The sequence below is a fragment of the Heptranchias perlo genome, chromosome 2 (assembly GCF_035084215.1).
Source record: "Heptranchias perlo isolate sHepPer1 chromosome 2, sHepPer1.hap1, whole genome shotgun sequence".
In the NCBI taxonomy this organism is placed as follows: domain Eukaryota; kingdom Metazoa; phylum Chordata; class Chondrichthyes; order Hexanchiformes; family Hexanchidae; genus Heptranchias; species Heptranchias perlo.
The window spans coordinates 65,704,151-65,726,097 of NC_090326.1; the positions used below are offsets into that span (position 1 = coordinate 65,704,151).

The following is a 21,947-nucleotide window of genomic DNA, read 5'->3' on the forward strand; positions in this document are numbered from 1 at the left end:
CACCTTCCTTTCCCAACTTCCCATTAAATTGTCTCCCACTTCCCAGGTCACTATTCCCCAACTAAAAGGGGGTAGTTAGTACTTGTTCCAAAGTCTGCCAACTAGATATTGAGAATGGTTCAGTTGAAGCAACCTCTAATTCAAAGCAGTGACTGGCCTTTACTCCAATAGTTCTGGCTGGGAATTCAATGGAAGTTGAGGAAATCTGGGGGAACAAAAACCTTGTGCAACCCAAACAGTTAGTACATTTAAAATCTTTCCCATCACCATAGCTGAATAGATTACACCTCTAGTGACAGTACAATGAACAGAAACAATGTGGATGATTGACAGTCCCTTTTATTGTCTTAATAGAAAGGGTCACCAGTGATTTATAAGTTTAAAAACTTACAGTACAGTTACAGGATGGTAACTAATGCCTTGAACAGGTCACACATGGTTAAAAAAAACCATCACAGATAGTTTAAAAATTCAATTGCAACATTCATAGTGCCACCACTTTCAGGTTGCTCAAATCAGGAGACAGATCTACACATCAATAAATAAAGGCAGCAGATGCTGTGGCTGAACATTACTTGGCTGTGGCAGATTTAAGGTAAGCTATCAAGTCTTCACGCTCACTCTTCTTCCGGAGACCTGCAAAAATCATTTTTGTTCCTGGGATATATTTCTTCGGATTCTCCAGGTACTCCCTGAGCGTGTCCTCACCCCAGATAATACCTACATAGAAAATATAATTTGAAGATGGTGCTCATGTTAAGAAAAATGCATGTAATAGATTGCTGCCCCCCACCCCCAAGAAATGGTAGGCTGTCCTTATGGTTTAACAGGTTTACACTAAAAGCAACTAAGCCATGCAGAACCAAAACTGTTTATGTGGGTGGGTGGGGGGTTGGAGAAGTAGATGCATTACAGTTGGCCTGAGTATCCCTGGATTTTAAGGGGGGGGGGGGGGGGGGGGAAGTCTCAGCTCCTACACCTGATTGTGCTATCCTGCAACCTATGCTGAAAGTGCTCTAATGACTTCTGTGGTCAAAGTTGTTTACAGTAAAGGTTCTATCATGAATAATCATGAACAATTTTGTGGAGGGGGACTCTTCAAATCCCACAAAGGAGAAATGAGAATATTTAATATGAGTGGAGGACATGTGATTAAGGAATGAACTAGTAAGCAATATGCATCTTCAGGTCAGATGCAATAGAGGAACTCTTCCACATGTACCTCATTTCCTTTATTATTTCAACACCTTAAAATCAAAGTCATTAACTTCCTGGGCATTCAATCCACATTTACCTAGTCTATCATTGCTCACACCTTTATCTGGGTGATTAGTCAATTGGACTGCCCCTCCTCCTGGCCAATACACCCTCCCTAAAAGTATATGTTCTATGTCTTGTGATTGTTCAACATGTCATTAGCACCAGATCACATTTTGCACCAAACTAGCCTTTAACATTTACCTGGACCCCTTAAACCCTGTTGTGCACCTACCCCACCATTTAGACTACATTCCCAACTATATCTTAAGTGTACCACCTCAATTACATTGAACTGCATCTGCCACTGTTCCACCCAAACTCCTTTTTTAGCTTGCGGCACTCTTCATAATTCACTGTAGAGACACAGTCTCATCTGCAAGCATGGATATACTCTCCTATACAGAATCTTAGAATGTGACAGCACATGGAGACCATTTGACCAATGTCACTGGCACCAACTCTTGGGCCCATTCACCTAACACTTCCCCATATCCTTTTCTCTTTCAAGATTTATCCACTTTTTATGGATATCTGCTTCCACCACTGTTTCTGGTAGGGCTACCCCTACTGCCACATTCCCTTTCATACTACATTTTAATTTTATCAACAAGCCTCCTATGCATCAACTTACAAAGTGCCTTTTGAAAAAAAAACATCCACAGTATTATTTCCTTAGATAACTCAAATTTGCCAGACACTTATGTACCTTTCACAAATTCAGACTGGCTGCCTTTAGCTTATCCATGTTTTTCCAAGTATTTATTCTAGAAGCTTACTCACTGCTAATGCTAGGCTTACTGGTCTACAGTTACCTGATTTTTCCATTTCTCCCTTTAACAGAAGCAAGCCTCCTGTCCTTTAGTACAACTTCCAACACATATTTGAAAGATTGGGGTCAGAGCCTCCACTATTTCATGACTTCCCTCAACATTCTACAATGAATGCCATTTCTGTAAGATGCAACCAACTTAAATTCATTTGTGCAAAAACAGTTTTCATTCAAGAGCCTTAATTCATTAGCACTTAAAATGGTTATAAAAGATCATAACCAACAAATTTTGTTCAGTTTGAATAAAACTAATTTGCCAATGCACTGAACTAATTGTTAAAGCAATAACTGGATAACTTTGTAAATCCAATGTAGTATGTAACCTTTGACAGGTTTCTATATATTCAGGCACTGGCTTCTCATGAACACTCACCTTTTGGTGCAAGTTCCATAAATGTGTCACTTAAGCCATACAAAGAAACTTTATTGTGCCTTTAGTTATTTAAAATGCTTTAAAGAATGAGAAGCAATCTTAACAGCCAAGTAAATCTTATAAATTACTATGCAAGACATCTAATCTTACTTAAAATTAGATGAATCAGCCTTACTCTTGGCTTTAGTGCAGTGTGTAAAATTGTCTAAGTGGTAAGCTCACTGCGTGGCGTCTTCAACTGATTGAGTCAGGTCACTGTCATCATGCATGACCTGATTCAAAATGACAATCCTCCCAGAACTTTGGTTGGAGGCAGGATTGAAATTTCCAATCCAAAAAGGGTTTCACTACTACTGACAGCAAAGGCCAAGTTGTTCAAGCAGCAGAGTTGCTTCTAACAAGTCATTATTGGAAACTTTTTGCTAGCAATATCCATTCAATATCAGCCATGAGCAATTCAGCATCTGCTTACTGCTACCAAAAGATTTGGCTACCTTGATGAATAAGCATTTACTGCTATCAGGAGATGCAATTGCTTGAGAAATATGCCAACATTTTAGAGGTACAGTGCTTCTGACTGCACCAGCACATTTATTTACTTTGAAATCACAATGGAAAGCAAGGCTGGTAAATGCCAAGGAAAGCCCAAGACAAATTGGAACAGGCTAAAATATTCCCTTGACAGTGTTGTATGGACAAGAGTGGGAATTGCAGAGGCTCCAGCCACAATCTTCCAATCCTCCTTAGATATGGGGACGGTACTCGAGGACTGCAAATATTACACCCCTGTTCAAAAAAAAGGGGATGGGATAAACCCAGGAATTACAGGCCAGTCAGCCTAACATCAGTGGTGGGGAAACTGAGAATAATCCAGGACAAAATTAATTAGCACTTGGGAAAAGTATTCACTAATAAACAAAAGTCTGCACAGATTTGCTAAAGGAATAGTGTTTGACTAACTTGGTTGAGTTCTTTGATGAAGTAATGGAGGAGGTTGAGTGTATGTGGACTTTCAAAAGGCATTTGATAAATTACCACATAATAGACTGGTTAACAAAATTAAAGCCAATGGATTAAAGGGACAGTGGCAGCATGGATACAAACTTCACTGAGATAAGCGAGAGTAGTGGTGAACAGTTGTTTTTAGACTGGAGGGAAGTATACAGTGGTGTTCCCAAGGGATCAGTATTAGGACCATTGCTCTTTTTGATATATACTAGTGACTTGGACTTGGGTATAATTTCAAAATTTGCAGATGATGCAAAACTTGGAAATGTAGTAAACAATGAGGACAGTAACAGACTTCAGGGGGAACACAGATTGGTAAAATGGCAGGCACATGCAGATGAAATTTAACAGAATTGTGAAGTGATGCATTTTGGTAGGAAGAATGAGGAGAGGAAATATAAACTAAAATGGTACAATTTTAAAGGGGGTGCAGGAACAGAGAGACCTGGGGATGCAAGTCTTTGAAGGTGGCAGGACAAGTTGAGAAGGCTGTTTAAAAAACATATGGGATCCTGAGCTTTGTTAATAGAGGCAGTGTACAAAAGCAAGGAAGTTATGCTAAACCTTAACACTGGTTGGGCCTCAGCTGAAGTATTGTGTCCAGATCTGGGCACCACACTTTAGGAAGGATGTCAAGACCTTAGAGGGTGCAGAAGAGATTTACTAGAATGGCGACAGGGATGAGGGACATCAGTTATGTGGAGAGATTGGAGAAGCTGGAGTTGTTCTCCTTAGAACAGAGAAGATTAAGAGGAGACTTGATACAGATGTTCAAAATCGTGAAGGGTTTTGATAGAGTAAATAAGGAGAAACTGTTTCCAAGCATCAGTAGCCAGAGGACACAGATTTAAGGTGATCGGCAAAAGAGCCAGAGGCGACATGAGGAGAATATATATTTTTTTTTAACACAGCAAATTGTTGTGATCTGAAATGCACTGTCTGAAAGGGTGGCAGAAGCAGATTCAATAGTAATTTTCAAAAGGGAATAAATTTACAGGGCTATGGTGAAAGCAGGGGAATAGGATTAATTGGATAGCTCTTTCAAAGAGCCAGCACAGACACAATGGGCCCAACGGCCTCATTCTGTGCTGTGCCATCTTCAAAAGCACCAAGAAAATTAATTTGCAAGTTTCATTTGATGCAGTCTTTTACACACATGCTCAACTGCAAATTTTATTCTCATTCCTTCAAGAACTATTAATTCAGCTCTAGTTTCAGACAATCATTCCTACAGTGTATAAATGCTGTTGGAAAAAAGCTTCTCAATAGCAATTACCTACCCAGTGTCATGATGAGTGAATTAAGCTTAATCTGCATATGCACTTTAAAAAAGTTTCAGCTAGCAACAACAGTTGTAATACTCCCACAATTATTCAATTTGACAGTTCTTTCAAGACTCAATTGGACTTGGAAATCTTGGGGGGGGGGGGGGGGGTCGGGTGGGGGTGTAGAGTTTCTGCTTGTATATCAGCACAATCTGGGCAGAATCAGCTGAACCAGTACCAAAAAAAAAATCGCCCAGAACCACAAGCTGGTTTTCCACGACCTATTACATTGATTCAAGATTCAATTCACCTGGATCAGACCCTGCCCATGCTCCCAGGTTGAATTTGCGAGATTCCACCAATCATAGAAGTTTACAACATGGAAACAGGCCCTTCGGCCCAACATGTCCATGTCGCCCAGTTTATACCACTAAGCTAGTCCCAATTGCCTGCACTTGGCCCATATCCCTCTATACCCATCTTACCCATGTAACTGTCCAAATGCTTTTTAAAAGACAAAATTGTACCCACCTCTACTACTGCCTCTGGCAGCTCGTTCCAGACACTCACCACCCTTTGAGTGAAAAAATTGCCCCTCTGGACCCTTTTGTATCTCTCCTCTCTCACCTTAAATCTATGCCCCCTCGTTATAGACTCCCCTACCTTTGGGAAAAGATTTTGACTATCTACCTTATCCATGCCCCTCATTATTTTATAGACTTCTATAAGATCACCCCTAAACCTCGTACTCTCCAGGGAAAAAAGTCTCAGTCTATCCAACCTCTCCCTATAAGTCAAACCATCAAGTCCCGGTAGCATCCTAGTAAATCTTTTCTGCACTCTTTCTAGTTTAATAATATCCTTTCTATAATAGGGTGACCAGAACTGTACACAGTATTCCAAGTGTGGCCTTACTAATGTCTTGTACAACCTCAATAAGACATCCCAACTCCTGTATTCAATGTTCTGACCAATGAAACCAAGCATGCTGAATGCCTTCTTCACCACCCTATCCACCTGTGACTCCACTTTCAAGGAGCTATGAACCTGTACTCCTAGATCTCTTTGTTCTATAACTCTCCCCAACGCCCTACCATTAACGGAGTAGGTCCTGGCCCGATTCGATCTACCAAAATGCATCACCTCACATTTATCTAAATTAAACTCCATCTGCCATTCATCGGCCCACTGGCCCAATTTATCAAGATCCCGTTGCAATCCTAGATAACCTAGATAATTGCACTGATTCAGGAAGGCTTTTCAAATTGCACATATTTCCTTTGGTGCACATGCACTGGTAGGCATAGAATCATAGAAGTTACAACATGGAAACAGGCTCTTTGGCCCAACATGTCCATGTCGCCCAGTTTATACCACTAAGCTAGTCCCAATTGCCTGCACTTGGCCCATATCCCTCTATACCCATCTTACCCATGTAACTGTCCAAATGCTTTTTAAAAGACAAAATTGTACCCGCCTCTACTACTGCCTCTGGCAGCTCGTTCCAGACACTCACCACCCTTTGAGTGAAAAAATTGCCCCTCTGGACCCTTTTGTATCTCTCCCCTCTCACCTTAAATCTATGCCCCCTCGTTATAGACTCCCCTACCTTTGGGAAAAGATTTTGACTATCTACCTTATCTATGCCCCTCATTATTTTATAGACTTCTATAAGATCACCCCTTAACCTCCTACTCTCCAGGGAAAAAAATCCCAGTCTGTCTAACCTCTCCCTATAAGTCAAACATGTTCTAAAAGTTTCACATCAAAAAATGCTTAATTTACTAGGGAACTGACTAGTGTACACCAATAAACTTAAATGGCTCACTGTAGTTTTTAAAAAAGGTAATCAGTGATTTTAAACCAGATTACTCACAGGTGGAGGACTGGGCACATCAAAAATGCTCATCTTTGGTGATACTCATTTTCAGCTGTATTAATAAAACTGCACCCATTTACCACTTGAATAAATCATGGAATACTTCATTGGAAAAACGATTACATTCTATTACGCTGGTTCGTGGAAAATTTTAAGTTTGTGATTATGCAAATTAATTTCAGCAGAAACTGAACTGTAACCTAACCAGTGCAATTTCAAGCACATTTTGGGTGCAAATTCCCAATTGCATCCAAAGCAGAAGCTCTACCCCCTCATGTTTAATATAAAAATTTACTTATCTCCTATTTCAAACATAATGCAAAATTCAAAAGCCCAATATAGAATGAAGTGCCTGAAGTCTCACTTCTCAAGGCATCTATTAAGGCACCTTCTCATGCTCTCTCTATCCAATTCATGTAAACAACTGAATCGATTAGCAAGAGTTGCTAATTCAAGTAGCTGAGGTAGCAACCTTCATCTAAAACAACTTACCTTTGTTTTTATTTGCTTCTGTGTAAGAAAATCCTTCAGCCTGGCCAGTCTTACGTCCAAATAAGCCTGACAGGTTTGGCCCAGTCTTGTGTTTGCCTCCATTTTCAACAGTGTGACATTGTGCACACTTCTGAACAAAGACCTTCTTGCCCTTCTCTGCATCACCCATTTTGCTCTGTAGTAACTTGGGAGGGGGAGAAAAGAGATGGGGAGAAAGTATTAGTGATAATCAGTACTACTGCCTTCCATTAGTGACTTTGAAGCAGCTGTGTCTTCAATTGTAGAAGTTCATCCATTAAAAGCACTAATTTAGGTCATTGCATTTAAAAAACGTTTTTTTGCACTAAACTAAATTGTTCTGTGTTCAAGGAACCTGTCAAGAGGTTATTGCAACACTAACATGGAAAAGTATGAATTTCAGACTTGTGAACCTTTGACAGTGGATTCATTACAAGTTTAGCACTGATATAAAATAAACTTTTACAGCTGCTAAACTTGGAGTTTAAACCCAGTGAAAACCCAAACTGACTATAGCAAAGCAGAGCGAGACTCCACCGTTCAGTTCACATCACATCAAGCCGAGCACACCACCAAATTCAGACGGCATTTGCACTACAGTTCTTATGCCAAAGTGCAATCACGTTGCACCGAAAATTATAGTATAAATGCACAATGAACAAATGTCACTTTCAAAGTGTGGATGGCTTTCTGAATAGTCAATTGTCTCAGGAAGCAAGGTTACCAGTGCAGTCACAGGTGAACAGTTGGCTGTACAATTATCAATCAGCACATGTGATGCTGTACTCAGACAGAAGGCAAGTTTAGACTGTACATTTCTGTAATTGAGTCTTCCAAATGCTGTCAACTAGGATAGCTGTTGCTTAGGAAGTTTGTAACAGTTTTGTTTTTAAAAGGCTGTATTCAACTTAAATATCCATAAATGGGCCATTAACACAAAGGTTAATTCTTCTCCTCCCCCCCCCCACTCCCTTTATCCACCCCTTAAAAGCAGTAACTCCTTGTTGGAGTATTTTTCCAAGACACCAGTAACTCTGAAAGTTGCTATTATTCTTTGTAATTAGTCAGCTAAAGTTAGCAGGTCAACATATCAAAACCCAGCCCTGGCATTGTGCAATATCCACACAGCGAGGGATTGCTAGATAGCAAATCGGGAATGGGAGTCCTACCAAATATTTGGCACTGAGGCCAAATTATAGCACAGACCCGGCTGAGTTTAGTTAACACCCAGCAAACTGAATCAAAGTTCAGACTCTCACTGTATGACTCACTAAAGGAGTCAGCAATTAAAGGTTAGACTTTTCCCTACAACCAAAGATTTTGCAATATTCTAGGCTTCAAGTAGCAATGATGAACATTTTAAACTAGAGTATAATGCAGTAGTTTAATATAGTGGAAAAATAAGCAATATAACTGTGGTGAAAGGCCTTTTTAAAGATGAGGATAAAGATTGAACCCATATAGATGGGCCTGCAACAAAAAGGAGGACCATTACAATTGCTTGTGAACGGAGAATTACAATGGTTCTCCTTTTGTTGCAGCAGGATCTCTACGGGTTCAATCTTTTATCCTCAAAAGTATTTTTAAAAAGCTATTATTATTCCGATTAACTTTAAACTAAACATGCATGCACGCTTCACAGCTTGAAACGAGCGGAGGAAAGACTGAAGGACAAACTGAAGGTCACTCAAACCCTAACGTAGGTCAAAAAAAATCCGCAGGACCGAGCTTATTTCGATTATTGCAAGTTTCAAAGTGACTTTAACCATTTTAAAAAAAAAAAAATCCGCGAATCGTGAACAGGATAGAATAACCGGAAATAAGACTTTCCAGAAGGAAGAGTCGAGTGGACTGAGAATCACCCTCAGCGTCCCGGTGCAGTCAAACTTCCCGGAGAGAGCAAGGCACCATCACTGAAACCGAGACTGAAACAGGACGATTACAAAAAGGGCAACGGGGAGTTAAAGCCACGCTTGGCCCGAATAGCACCAATTCCCCACTGTCCGTGCAGCCGCACGATGTAATGTGCAGGTTGTTTGATGACAGTTTGCAGGAGATGTTCCATTAATCACACTCCACCTACAGTCCTGTCTCTGCCCCATCTCTAAATCCACAGACGGCCAGACACACGATCGGGTTGATCCGCAGCCCGGAAACACTCGCGTCCTTTCCCTGTCTGTGAAACACGCCGTCGGGTGAAGCGATGGAAAGTTATTACCTCCGTTTAAAAAAAAAACAACCGCCCCACACGAGGGCCGCGATCTCCCGCCCGGGCCAATCGAGCAGGACAGGACCCGAGCGCCGAAAACACCGGCTTTAAAAAAAAAAGCGGGACAAACAGAGCGGCGGTTAAACCGCATTTCACAGAGACCCCCCGGGCCCGGTTATCATCGGAGCAGCGCCCAATGTGAAGGGTGAAAGCCGGAGAGAGAGAGAGAGAGAGAGCGGGGAGAAACTGAAAGCGGAGCCGGGGCCCGGGCCCCCCGGGACAGCCCGCCCCGCACCCACTGATGGCGGTGCCGGGCCCGCACCCCACTGATGGCGGAGCCGGCCCCCCCGGGACAGCCCGCCCCGCACCCCACTGATGGCGGTGCCGGGCCCGCACCCCACTGATGGCGGAGCCGGGCCCCCCGGGACAGCCCGCCCCGCACCCCACTGATGGCGGAGCCGGGCCCGGAGCTCCCCCTCGCTCGGAGCTCCCACACCGGGCACTTTCATTAAATGTCCTAAAACACCGAGTGTGCAAGGACCGCACCGCCGGGGGTCCGGCCTGTTACAGGGCCGGCGAACGAGTCACTCGAGGCGGCCTCCGACACCGGGAAAGAGGCCGAGACTCACCGGTTAGAAAAAAAAAGGAACAATATCCGAGAGACCGAGATTAAACCAGCGACCGGGGGCCCGGCATTCACCCACTCCCCGGCCCCGGCCCCGGCCTCAGGCCGGGCTCGGGCTCCACACGGCGGGAAACAGCGACTCGGAGCACGCTGGTCACTAACACACCTTCTACACCTCCGCCTCCGCCCCTCTCCAGCCCGTACCCCCGCTCTCACCTCTCTCCCCCCGCCGCCCGCTCTCCCCTCGCCCGCTCTCACCTCTCTCCCCCCGCCGCCCGCTCTCACCTCTCTCCCCGCCGCCCGCTCTCACCTCTCTCCCCCCGCCCGCTCTCACCTCTCTCCCCCCGCCGCCCGCTCTCACCTCTCTCCCCCCGCCGCCCGCTCTCTCTCTCCCCCCGCCGCCCGCTCTCACCTCTCTCCCCCCGCCGCCCGCTCTCTCTCTCTCCCCGCCGCCCGCTCTCACCTCTCTCCCCCCGCCGCCCGCTCTCACCTCTCCCCCCCCGCCGCCCGCTCTCACCTCTCCCCCCCCGCCGCCCGCTCTCACCTCTCTCCCCCCGCCGCCCGCTCTCACCTCTCTCCCCCCGCCCGCTCTCACCTCTCTCCCCCCGCCCGCTCTCACCTCTCTCCCCCCGCCCGCTCTCACCCCTCTCCCCCCGCCGCCCGCTCTCACCTCTCTCCCCCCGCCGCCCGCTCTCACCCCCCCGCCCGCTCTCACCTCTCTCCCCCCGCCGCCCGCTCTCACCCCCCCGCCCGCTCTCACCTCTCTCCCCCCGCCGCCCGCTCTCACCCCCCCGCCCGCTCTCACCTCTCTCCCCCCGCCGCCCGCTCTCACCTCTCTCCCCCCGCCGCCCGCTCTCACCTCTCTCCCCCCGCCGCCCGCTCTCTCTCTCTCCCCGCCGCCCGCTCTCACCTCTCTCCCCCCGCCGCCCGCTCTCACCTCTCCCCCCCCGCCGCCCGCTCTCACCTCTCCCCCCCCGCCGCCCGCTCTCACCTCTCTCCCCCCGCCGCCCGCTCTCACCTCTCCCCCCCCGCCGCCCGCTCTCACCTCTCCCCCCGCCGCCCGCTCTCACCTCTCTCCCCCCGCCCGCTCTCACCTCTCTCCCCCCGCCGCCCGCTCTCACCTCTCTCCCCCCGCCGCCCGCTCTCACCCCCCCGCCCGCTCTCACCCCCCCGCCCGCTCTCACCCCCCCGCCCGCTCTCACCTCTCTCCCCCCGCCGCCCGCTCTCACCCCCCCGCCCGCTCTCACCTCTCTCCCCCCGCCGCCCGCTCTCACCCCCCCGCCCGCTCTCACCTCTCTCCCCCCGCCGCCCGCTCTCACCCCCCCGCCCGCTCTCACCTCTCTCTCCCCGCCGCCCGCTCTCACCCCCCCGCCCGCTCTCACCTCTCTCCCCCCGCCGCCCGCTCTCACCTCTCTCCCCCCGCCCGCTCTCACCTCTCCCCCCGCCGCCCGCTCTCACCCCTCTCCCCCCGCTCTCACCTCTCTCCCCCCGCTCTCACCCCCCCGCCCGCTCTCACCCCCCCGCCCGCTCTCACCTCTCTCCCCCCGCCGCCCGCTCTCACCCCCCCGCCCGCTCTCACCTCTCTCCCCCCGCCGCCCGCTCTCACCCCCCCGCCCGCTCTCACCTCTCTCCCCCCGCCGCCCGCTCTCACCCCCCCGCCCGCTCTCACCTCTCTCTCCCCGCCGCCCGCTCTCACCCCCCCGCCCGCTCTCACCTCTCTCCCCCCGCCGCCCGCTCTCACCTCTCTCCCCGCCGCCCGCTCTCACCTCTCTCCCCCCGCCGCCCGCTCTCACCTCTCTCCCCCCGCCGCCCGCTCTCACCTCTCTCCCCCCGCCGCCCGCTCTCTCTCTCCCCCCGCCGCCCGCTCTCACCTCTCTCCCCCCGCCGCCCGCTCTCACTCACGCTCAAGGTCGTCCACGCCGCACCGGCGACCCGCAGGATTTTATCCCCGGCTTCAAGTGTGTCTGAGAGCGCAGGAAGGACCGCCCCTCCCACCGTTATCATTGGTGCTGCGAGCCAGCGCGGCGCTGCGTCTGCACACTAACGCGAGCACTGAGTGGGCAATCGCCCTGTCAATCACACCGGGCGCGGCCCCGCCCTCCCCTTCCTGGTCATCAGGTTAGGCTGAGCCCGGCCGACCTCCGACGACAATGCAACGCGACCGCTGTGGTGAATGTAGCAATGAGGGAGGGGGGAGTGAGGAGAGGGGACAGGAGGAGGATCTGTGGAGAGAGGAGAGGAGAGGAGAAAAGAACAGGGTCTGTGGAGTGAGGAGAGGAGAGGAGGATCTGTGGAGTGAGGAGAGGAGGATCTGTGGAGTGAGGAGAGGAGGATCTGTGGAGTGAGGAGAGGGGACAGGAGGAGGATCTGTGGAGAGAGGAGAGGAGAGGAGAAAAGAACAGGGTCTGTGGAGTGAGGAGAGGAGAGGAGGATCTGTGGAGTGAGGAGAGGAGGATCTGTGGAGTGAGGAGAGGAGGATCTGTGGAGTGAGGAGAGGGGACAGGAGGAGGATCTGTGGAGTGAGGAGAGGAGGATCTGTGGAGTGAGGAGAGGGGACAGGAGGAGGATCTGTGGAGTGAGGAGAGGAGGATCTGTGGAGTGAGGAGAGGGGACAGGAGGAGGATCTGTGGAGTGAGGAGAGGAGAGGAGGATCTGTGGAGTGAGGAGAGGGGACAGGAGGAGGATCTGTGGAGTGAGGAGAGGAGGATCTGTGGAGTGAGGAGAGGGGACAGGAGGAGGATCTGTGGAGAGAGGAGAGGAGAGGAGGATCTGTGGAGTGAGGAGAGGAGAGGAGGATCTGTGGAGTGAGGAGAGGAGGATCTGTGGAGTGAGGAGAGGATCTGTGGAGTGGAGTGGGATGAGGTGAGGGTCTGTGGAGTGGAGTGGGATGAGGTGAGGGTCTGTGGAGTGGAGTGAGATGAGGTGAGGGTCTGTGGAGTGGGATGAGGTGAGGGTCTGTGGAGTGGGATGAGGTGAGGGTCTGTGGAGTGAGATGAGGTGAGGGTCTGTGGAGTGAGATGAGGTGAGGGTCTGTGGAGTGAGATGAGGTGAGGGTCTGTGGAGTGGGATGAGGTGAGGGTCTGTGGAGTGGAGTGGGATGAGGTGAGGGTCTGTGGAGTGGAGTGGGATGAGGTGAGGTGAGGGTCGGTGTTAATTACTGCTGACAGCTGCACACTACAGACCGATACAGGAGCGAGAATGTCTCCATGAACATTACTATAAAATATATTTAAAATCAGTATTGTAGATTCCATGTTGAGCGTAATTCATCAAATGACTCGACATCGAATGACGTAAGCCGGAATTCCCCACCTTCTCACCAATGATGTCGCTACTTGACCTCGTGGAGCTTTTTTTGTTGTACCGTATTTGTTTAAAATACCGTAAATATCGCTACACTGGCTATTTATATGTATTTAGCAATATGTTAGAATTAGAGGTAGTGAACCTATTTGTTTACGTTATTAGGAATCAAATCATGCGGAAGAGCAGCTTAGCTTCCGAGGATAGGACATTAGTGACCGTCAGTGAAATTGTCTTACTCTACATTGCAGTGCAACTTCTTATTACGTAATTGTTCCATTCGAGTTGTTCCAGCATGAAATATAGATAACAGGTATGCCGAGTTCTGCAAACACATCAAATGCTATTGATTATCATTTTAAATATAAGAATGTAAGCAGCTCTTTCTATGGCTTATATATTAGGGGAAAACTGTTTTAAAAATGTTGTGATGTGGAGATGCCGGTGATGGACTGGGGTTGACAATTGTAAACAATTTTACAACACCAAGTTATAGTCCAGCAATTTTATTTTAAATTCACAAGCTTTCGGAGGCTACCTCCTTCCTCAGGTGAACGATGTGAAACGATTTTCACATCGTTCACCTGATGAAGGAGGAAGCCTCCGAAAGCTTGTGAATTTAAAATAAAATTGCTGGACTATAACTTGGTGTTGTAAAATTGTTTACAATTAAAAATGTTGGTAATAGTCTGAAAGCTATGGTTCTGGCATACCTGATTTTAAAGAGAGATCGCTCTTCCCCACAAAGGCTCAAAAATAATAAATTCCTTGGGTTCAGATTATATTTGACCCTGAGCTGACCTTCTGACCCCATATCCTCTCCATCACCAAGACCACCTACTTCCACCTCCGTAAAATTGACCATCTCCACCTCTGCCTCAGCCCATTTGCTGCTGAAACCCTCATTAATGCTTTTGTTACCTCCAGACTCGACTATTCCAATGCTCTCCTGGCTGGCCTCCCATCTTCCACTTTCCACAAACTTCAGCTCATCCAAAACTCTTCTGCTCGTATCCTAACTCGGACCAAGTCCCATTCGCCCATCACCCCTGTGCTTGCTCACCTACATTGGCTTCAGGTCCATCAATGCCTCAGTTTCAAAATTCCCATCCTTGTGTTCAAATCCCTCCATGGCCTTGCCCCTCCCTATCTTTGTAACGAGCTCCAGCCCTACAACCCTCTGAGATCTCTGTGCTCCGAGATCTCTGTGCTCCTCCAATTCTGGCCTCTTGCACTCCAACATTGATGGCCGTGCCTTCAGCTGCCTAGGCTTTAAGCTCTGGAATTCCCTCCTCCCCCCCGCCTCTCTACCTCTCCTTTAAGACGCTCCTTAAAACCTACCTCTTTGACCAAGCTTTTGATAACTTGTCATAATATCTCCTTATGTGGCTCAGTGTCAAATTTTGTCTGATAACACTCGTGAAGCGCCGTAGGACGTTTCACTATGTTAAAGGTGCTATATAAATGCAAATTGTTGTTGTTGGGAACAAGTTTATCAGTGATTTCTTTTTTGATTTGTCCCCAAGACAGCACTGCACTTGCCTCTCACTGTCTGTTGGACTGTGAGACCCCAGGGATATTTTGGTCCATACTGAAAGATTCTTGGAAGCAGATATTGGATTCCCAATGGCAATTCCTTTGTTTGTCATTATAATGGAAGATGATGAGGAAGAGCAGGAGAGGATAGACAAAAGGAGAGTGAGGCAGCATCTGACAAGGATGGGCCCCTCAAGATATTGCCCCTTCCCCAAAGAATATATAGGCAACACAAGTCACATGAAGAGCTTATGGAGTTGCTCCCTATTAGAAGAGAGCGCTTCACCAAAGAGGCATTGAGGAGCTGCCAGTTATTACACAATGATCTGTGACCATGATCTGCCTGCACAGCTCTATCTGTGTCTATGAAATTTACATTTATACTCAAATTTTATTGCACTGATCATTTCAGGCAAAATTGATGGATCTGTCCAATATCAGCCAGGGTGCTGTCCAAAATGTATTCATCAGATAAATGATGCAGTTTTCTGCAGAGCTTGGGAACTCATCCAATTTGGCATTACAGCAAGGCAGTAGTGAGATAGCGCCAGCTTTATGGGGTTGAATAGCCAGGAGGACTTAACAGATGGCTTCTTGGAGACCAAGGATATCCATGTTAGCCATGGCTCATGACCCTCTCGAGACAGCCATGCACAAGAGCTCAACAGCGACATATTGAATCATTATGTCCTACCACGAATCATTATCGTGGTAGAACATACCACTAAATGTTGAAACAATGCTTCTGCTGTTTTGAAAGATCAGGAGGTTGTTGCTTTATAGCCCTGCCAAGGTCTCAAAGATCATTGTAATCGGCTTCATTTTCATATTTCATAATTTTGACATACAAAGAAGCACAATAGTGGAGCAGCTGGAACGGGAGACCCAGTCACAACCGTTAGCAAAGACAATGATATGGAGCTTTAAAGCATGCCTGCTGAACTTCAGTTGCAGAAAAGAAGAGTCTTAAGGCAGGTTCTAACCAGTTAAGCCTCCCCTTAAGTGTCCCACACAAAGCATAAGGGGCCTGAAAATCTAGGAACCTCTGCCACAGACCCTGGTGAAGTATTTGGGTACAGGGGAGGTTCTCTGATTCACATGTTACTGGCAGGTAACATGTAAATCACTACTATAGCCACATCTTGAGTGCCCATTAGAAAAGTGTAGGGAGGAAGGTGGGAAAGCGATGCTGGCCAGCTGCTCTACTCTGTACCTGGGCCATCAGAATTAATGAAGGCCCAGAAATACATGTGTCAAAGCTTAATTCTGAGCTAGGGTCATGATCCAGTGTATTAGGCCAGACTTAATTCCTGGGAATTCTGCTACAGACCTATTGGACTTATGCTGGGAGTGCACTGGAAAGGCCTATTTGGGACCCAACAGTCCTATTTGTGTATGCAGAATAAAGTATACCAATGTACTGAGGTGGATTTTCTTCTTGGTCACAAGGGCAGCTTAACTTGGTTGAATGCTTAAGATCAGGGTTGTTTAAATAAATTTACTGGGTACCCAGGACTGTTTCCACCACCTCAGTTGGGGGATGAAAATAGCTGCAGCACCTGTTGTGATGCATTATAGAGTGGCTGGAAGCAATGGCTGAATTGCAAAAAAAATTAAATATATTTTCTTCAAATACCCTGCACTAGGTAAGCTGCCAAATTTATTTAAATTGTCTCCTGCAGGCCTCACAGCCCGCATTTCTAAAGTGCACATAATCTAGGCTGACACTTCAGTGCAGTATTGAGGGAGTGCTGCACTGTCAGGCATGCGACATTTTGGATGAGCTGTTAAACCAAAGCCTCTCTACTTTCCTGGGTGTATGTAAATGATGGTACTATTTGAAGATCAAGGGAGGTGTCCTGGCCATTATTTATCCCACAAGCAACAGCACTAGAACATTATCTGGTCATTTATCTCATTGTTGCTTGTGACCTTGCTGTGTGCAAATTGGCTGCTGTGTTTTCCTACATTACAACGGTGACTACTCATCAAAAAAGAATTAATTGGGTGTGAAGCACTTTGGGACGTCCTGAGGTTCGGAAAGATGCTAGAGATATGCAAGTACTTCCTTTCTTTCTTAATGCATTCATCTATCAAGCCATCTGAAGAGTGAAGAGTTGAGCTTTTGAAGCAGGCCAACTGCTCCAACAGCACAAGAGAATCATATTGGGACTCAGCTGCTACCTTTTGATAAATCTAAAACTAGACAGGGATCAGGAAGGGGGAATGCGAATGGGAGAAATCTGGATTTGAGTTCTGCAGTTTACCTTGCTGCTGATGCAAACCCTCACATCATGAACCACAAAAGTGAAAAGATGGATTTTTATTTTTAGAAGGAAATTTTTAGCCTCTGGCTTAGATTTTAGAAATTTATTGTCATCCATTCAAAAACCAAACTACCCAGTAAAAGAAACAGCTGGGTGGCAACCCTAGATTCATGTGATGATGAGAAAGCTACAATTTGGAATGCTGTGAATGGAATTTCAAAAAGTGTTGTCAATGGTTGAAACGGTGTACTCGGCCATTTTAAACCATTTAAACCATTTCCTGGGAGTTCCGCTGATCTGCCAGAGAACCCCCGGGGAAATTCCAGGCCACTTTTTTTTTTAAAGTGGTTGGATCAATTCTGAAAGTGGTCAAATTCTGACCGTTGAAGCAGAATATATCTTGGACAACCTATTTGTGCCAAATAGGTGACAGTTTGAATCAAAATCAATTTCAGGGATTGGTTTCACGTTCGCATTGATTTGGACAGATACCAATATAACTGGACCCCCTAACTGAACACCTTCTCGTGCCTCGATTACAAGAGTCACACTCTGTCTGTACTCGTTCTGATTTTTAAAAATCAATACAAAGTTGTATACAGACTATGCAAAATAAATAAGTGTACCAATAATTAGTTTCTCCACTGAGAGCTGGCTCTATTTAACCTGGCAAATTGGATTAAAATACCAGTCCTGGATTAGACCTCCTGTTCTCAGTATAAGCATGACATTGTAGAGATACATTTCTTCTACATTAATATTGGCTAATCTGCTGGCTTTCTGCCCAGATGTTCCTTTTTTGAAATTCTTACAGCTTTTTTAAATGGTTGTATCATTTAATTAATAATGTGTGGATTGCTAAACATTTTTTTTTACTGTGCCCATCATAATTGTTTAACAATTGCTGGGTCTCTTTGGATTCTGGAAAAACAGTGGAAAACACTAGCTGTGTTCAGATTGGTGTTGCAACTGCAATGTGAAAACATATTTCTAGTTTAACCTGTAACAACAGCAACAACTCTCATTTATACAGTGCCTTTAACATAGAAAAATGTCCTAAGGTGCTTTAGAGGTGTGAGATGTTGAGTTAAAGAACTCAGGTGCTTTCTGACCACAAAAATGTGATAATGTCCAATTTCAGGGAACGCCCATGATGCTTTTATTATACAGCAGTGCATGATATCTGCATGATTTGAATGTCCCAAAAGAAAGCAGGGAAACCAGTACTACTCTTTGCAGCCATGATTCATCATGAGCACAGACACAATGAGGCCCACCCCAGCACCCGAGATACTGTGGAGACACCATAGAGATGCTGAAGCAACAAACCAATTGTTTGGACCACTCAGGTGTGGTGTTGCTCCATAGTAAAGCTAAGGTTTCCGAAATCATCACTGACTGCAGCATGCAGCACAATCTGAAGAGGAGTAAGCTTACAGCAAGATGATGAGGAGGCACACAGAAAGAGGATGAGGGTGACACGGAGGACGATGTTGTGCAGGCAGGGAGATTGATGGAACTCTGTGATTGAAAATTACTTTCAGTAATGGACACATTTTGCCACTGACCAACTTGTTCTTGCTATGGAAACCCATACATTGGCCTGGAGTTTACTCCTTGGGCGCAACCCAGAAATTAGACCTGAATATGCGCCCAATGTCACGTAACGCCCAAGTATCCTCCCAATCGTCCAAACTTAAAATGGTGTAAATGGGCATAAGTCAGCTTAAACAATTGGGGCCCAAGGAAATACTGAACCCACACCAGTGTATTTCTTCTTCGAGTCTTAAAATTTAAGTTTCAGCTCATATAACCATCATTCATGCACATCAGGCACAGCATGTTTAAGAAACTGCAATCGGAGAAGCTTTCCGATTTTTAACATGACTTATGCCATGGAAATGCATTAAAAGAAACAGAAAATACACCCAGTGAGGTCTCAGTGAAAATAACTTTTTAAAAAACTCAAAAAATTGCAATTAAAAGACCAGAAAATTGACTTTGTTTCCTGCTGTGCCTGAAAATCTGGACACAACGTTGAGAGACACCCCTGAACAAGCATAATTGGAGGATACTCACATTTGAGAGTCGGGAGCATGGGCAGTTTTGTGGGCGGAGATTCGTTCCGATGGAGGGTTTGATGGACGTAAAAGATCGAGGATACTTGGATGTATTGTAGTTATGCGTGTAACTCACTTATGCCCAAAATTCCATGATCTTTTAAACCACGTAATTTGTTTGCGCCCAGATTATGGGTGTATCTGGGCGCAAATGCAGAGGAAACACCAAGCCATTGTTTCCCCAAAAACATGTTGCACAATATCACAGCACTTATTAGCTTTCCAAAGCCCTAAAAACACTATCCATACTAAGGAGAAATAAAAAGTATCATCATTTATTTAACTTTATTTACATCCTATGGCCTCTTAAGCCCTACACCTGTGCTTCCCCTTGATGACCTTAAAAGGTGTGCTTGTCTACTACCTACCCTAAGGCTATCTTTAAGTGTTCTATGGGTGGGAAGAGCAACTGTGATGGCAGCTTGCTCTTGGGTGTTGTGGCCCTATTGGGATAGTAGTGGCCTTATACCTCTGGGTGCAGGGTCATGAGATGGCTGTACGAAAACTGGAGCCACGTCTGACACTACAGTAGCTGCTAGTCTGTACCTGGAATGGGAAGATGTGTGAATATCCTGAGAGGAAGCCCCTTCTCCTGTCAAGCTCCAGGTAACTAGCATACCAATTGGTTGACTAGTAACCTGCAAAGACCAATCCTCATGATGTCTCCTCTGTGGGTTAAGTTGAGCATCATTGCTCTTCCTAACTGATTAACAAATCTGTCAAACCTGGCAGTGACAGACTTCAGTAAGTGGGTGCCCAAGGTCTCAATGACATCAGTGATGGTGTTTGTGAAAGAAAATCGTTCTGCGGCATGTTCCCTCTGTATTTGAGTTGCCCTACAGATGGCTGTTAAATGTGCCAATTGCTCTATGGTTCTCTGAGTAAGTTCCTTATGCATGACTGCAGTGATGTCTGAGGTGCAATGCTGCACATTCTCCACCAGATGTTGCAAGCTGCTCATGGTGAGTTTAAAAGATGTGAAAAATGCCTTGTGATCCTGCATTAACTCCTGTCTCAAGGCAAGGCTCAGTGGGTTACCAATCACTTGCCGATACAGTTAGATATGTGATGTAGACTCTCAGCCTGTCCTACTCTTTCCTGTTTCTCTCCTGCTACCTCTACTTGCTCTTCCATACTTTTGAGTTGTGAATTCACTATGTGCAAATTTCTCAAACTCTCTACTGACATGCTCTGGGATTCTAGTCTCTGTGTTGGTGCTTGGATCAGGTGGAATGCTTGACACAACCTACCAAGATATGATAGGGTCTGTTCTGCCATGTTCTCTGCCCTCATTATCTTGGGAAGAACATATAGGAAGAGAGATGGAAGAAGAACTACAATGCATCCTTGAGACAATGCCTTCAAAGAAAGGCAAGATCGTAAAACATTTTGTGCATCGTGCACTTTCTGAGCAAAGTTAGTCCATGCCATGAGGATTGACAAAGTAAGTCAGTGTAAAAAGGATAATAAGTGCAGGACATTTACTGGTTGGCAGCATGCCTCCAAAATTGTCCTCACCAATCTCTGCCCCCCCCCCCCAGGTTCACAGCCAAAGTCCCCTCATTTTGAGACAGCTGTTTCAGCATGGCTGGCCTATCGCTTGGTCCTCTGTGGGTGTGTGCTGCCTTGGCCTGTAGACAGGACACATTTGTGAAGACAATAGCAACTGTCTAAGCCCCTTAAATCGGACCCCTGTGCCAAGACCACCTCCCTCCCCATACCAAGCCATTTCAAAATAGCCTGTATGCTGTTTTTGCTGGTAGTATTCTGTGAACTGAACTTCAAACTGCAGCTGTGCTCACTAGAATTGCGCCTTACAGTTGCATGAAAGTGTTGCAAAAAGGGATTATTGTTTTCTGCATTCTTTGCATGCTGTCTCCCTGAGGGTATAGGAAAAGAACATTTATACTGGAGTCATGCCTTTGACAGATATATATAAGTCACCTGTAATTTCCTTAGGGGTTCTAGGTGGGTGATTAGCGGAAACCCTGGAGAAAAAACTGTAAATAGTTAAAAATGGATGATCACACCGTTTCTCCAAGGCATTCGTCAAATCTTCCACTGAAGTTATGGCAAGAGAATGGGAGTTTTAAAGTCACCATAAGTGAAGTCCATGGATTACAGACACCACCCCACCCCACCGGACTCATTTTGTCACCAGAACTTCAGGATATATCAGAGAGACAGTCTACACAAAATTTCCATCATGCCTCTAAGCAGTGGTTTTAAAGTACTAAATGTGGTAATAAGTAATGATTGAGTGTACAGATATTTCCTCTACAGATACCAATGTAACAATTTGGGTGAATACACTTTCCTTTTTAATCAATAATATCTTTCTGCACTTAACAGATTTGAAATTATCAAAAATACTGACCAATTTTCATACTTAAAAGTCAGACCAATGTATTACAATATTAGTCAAACCTGATACATTGTATTGAAAAACAAATATTCCACACTACTGTCTTTTGTTATTCTGCGGTTGCAGAATTAGTGACAGTACATCAGTAGAAATCATTTTCATAGTATCATAACAACAACTGGCATTTATATAGCACCTGTAGAAAAAACGTCCCAAGGTGCTTGACAGAGGCACAATCAGATAAAAATGGACAGCCGACAAAGGAGGAAATTTTAGGAAGCGTGCCCAAAAGAGGTGGGTTTTAAGGAGAGAGGTGTAGAGAGGTGCAAGGGTTTAGGGATGGAATTACAGAACATGGGACCTAGATGGCTGAAGGCAAGGGTGTCACTGGGTGATGC

At 46.1% G+C, this 21,947-nt stretch overlaps 1 protein-coding gene across 6 annotated transcripts; it reads right to left on the reverse strand.

Annotated features, from left to right (window-relative positions):
• Positions 1–321: 321 nt before the first annotated feature.
• Positions 322–11,986, reverse strand: LOC137339913 (cytochrome c). 6 transcript variants are annotated; one of them, XM_068001984.1, is made up of 3 exons: positions 11,861–11,986; positions 7,107–7,290; positions 322–720 (listed from the first exon to the last, which is right to left on the reverse strand). In XM_068001984.1, exons 1-3 carry the CDS (start codon positions 11,960–11,962, stop codon positions 572–574), a joined length of 435 nt encoding a protein of 144 aa, XP_067858085.1. In that variant the 5' UTR covers positions 11,963–11,986; the 3' UTR covers positions 322–571. The 6 variants fall into 6 exon arrangements, with proteins under 6 accessions (XP_067858085.1, XP_067858094.1, XP_067858103.1 ...); XM_068001993.1 differs by having other exon boundaries at positions 11,830–11,935; XM_068002002.1 differs by lacking the exon at positions 11,861–11,986 and adding an exon at positions 11,296–11,329.
• Between the last annotated feature and the right edge of the window lie 9,961 nt (positions 11,987–21,947).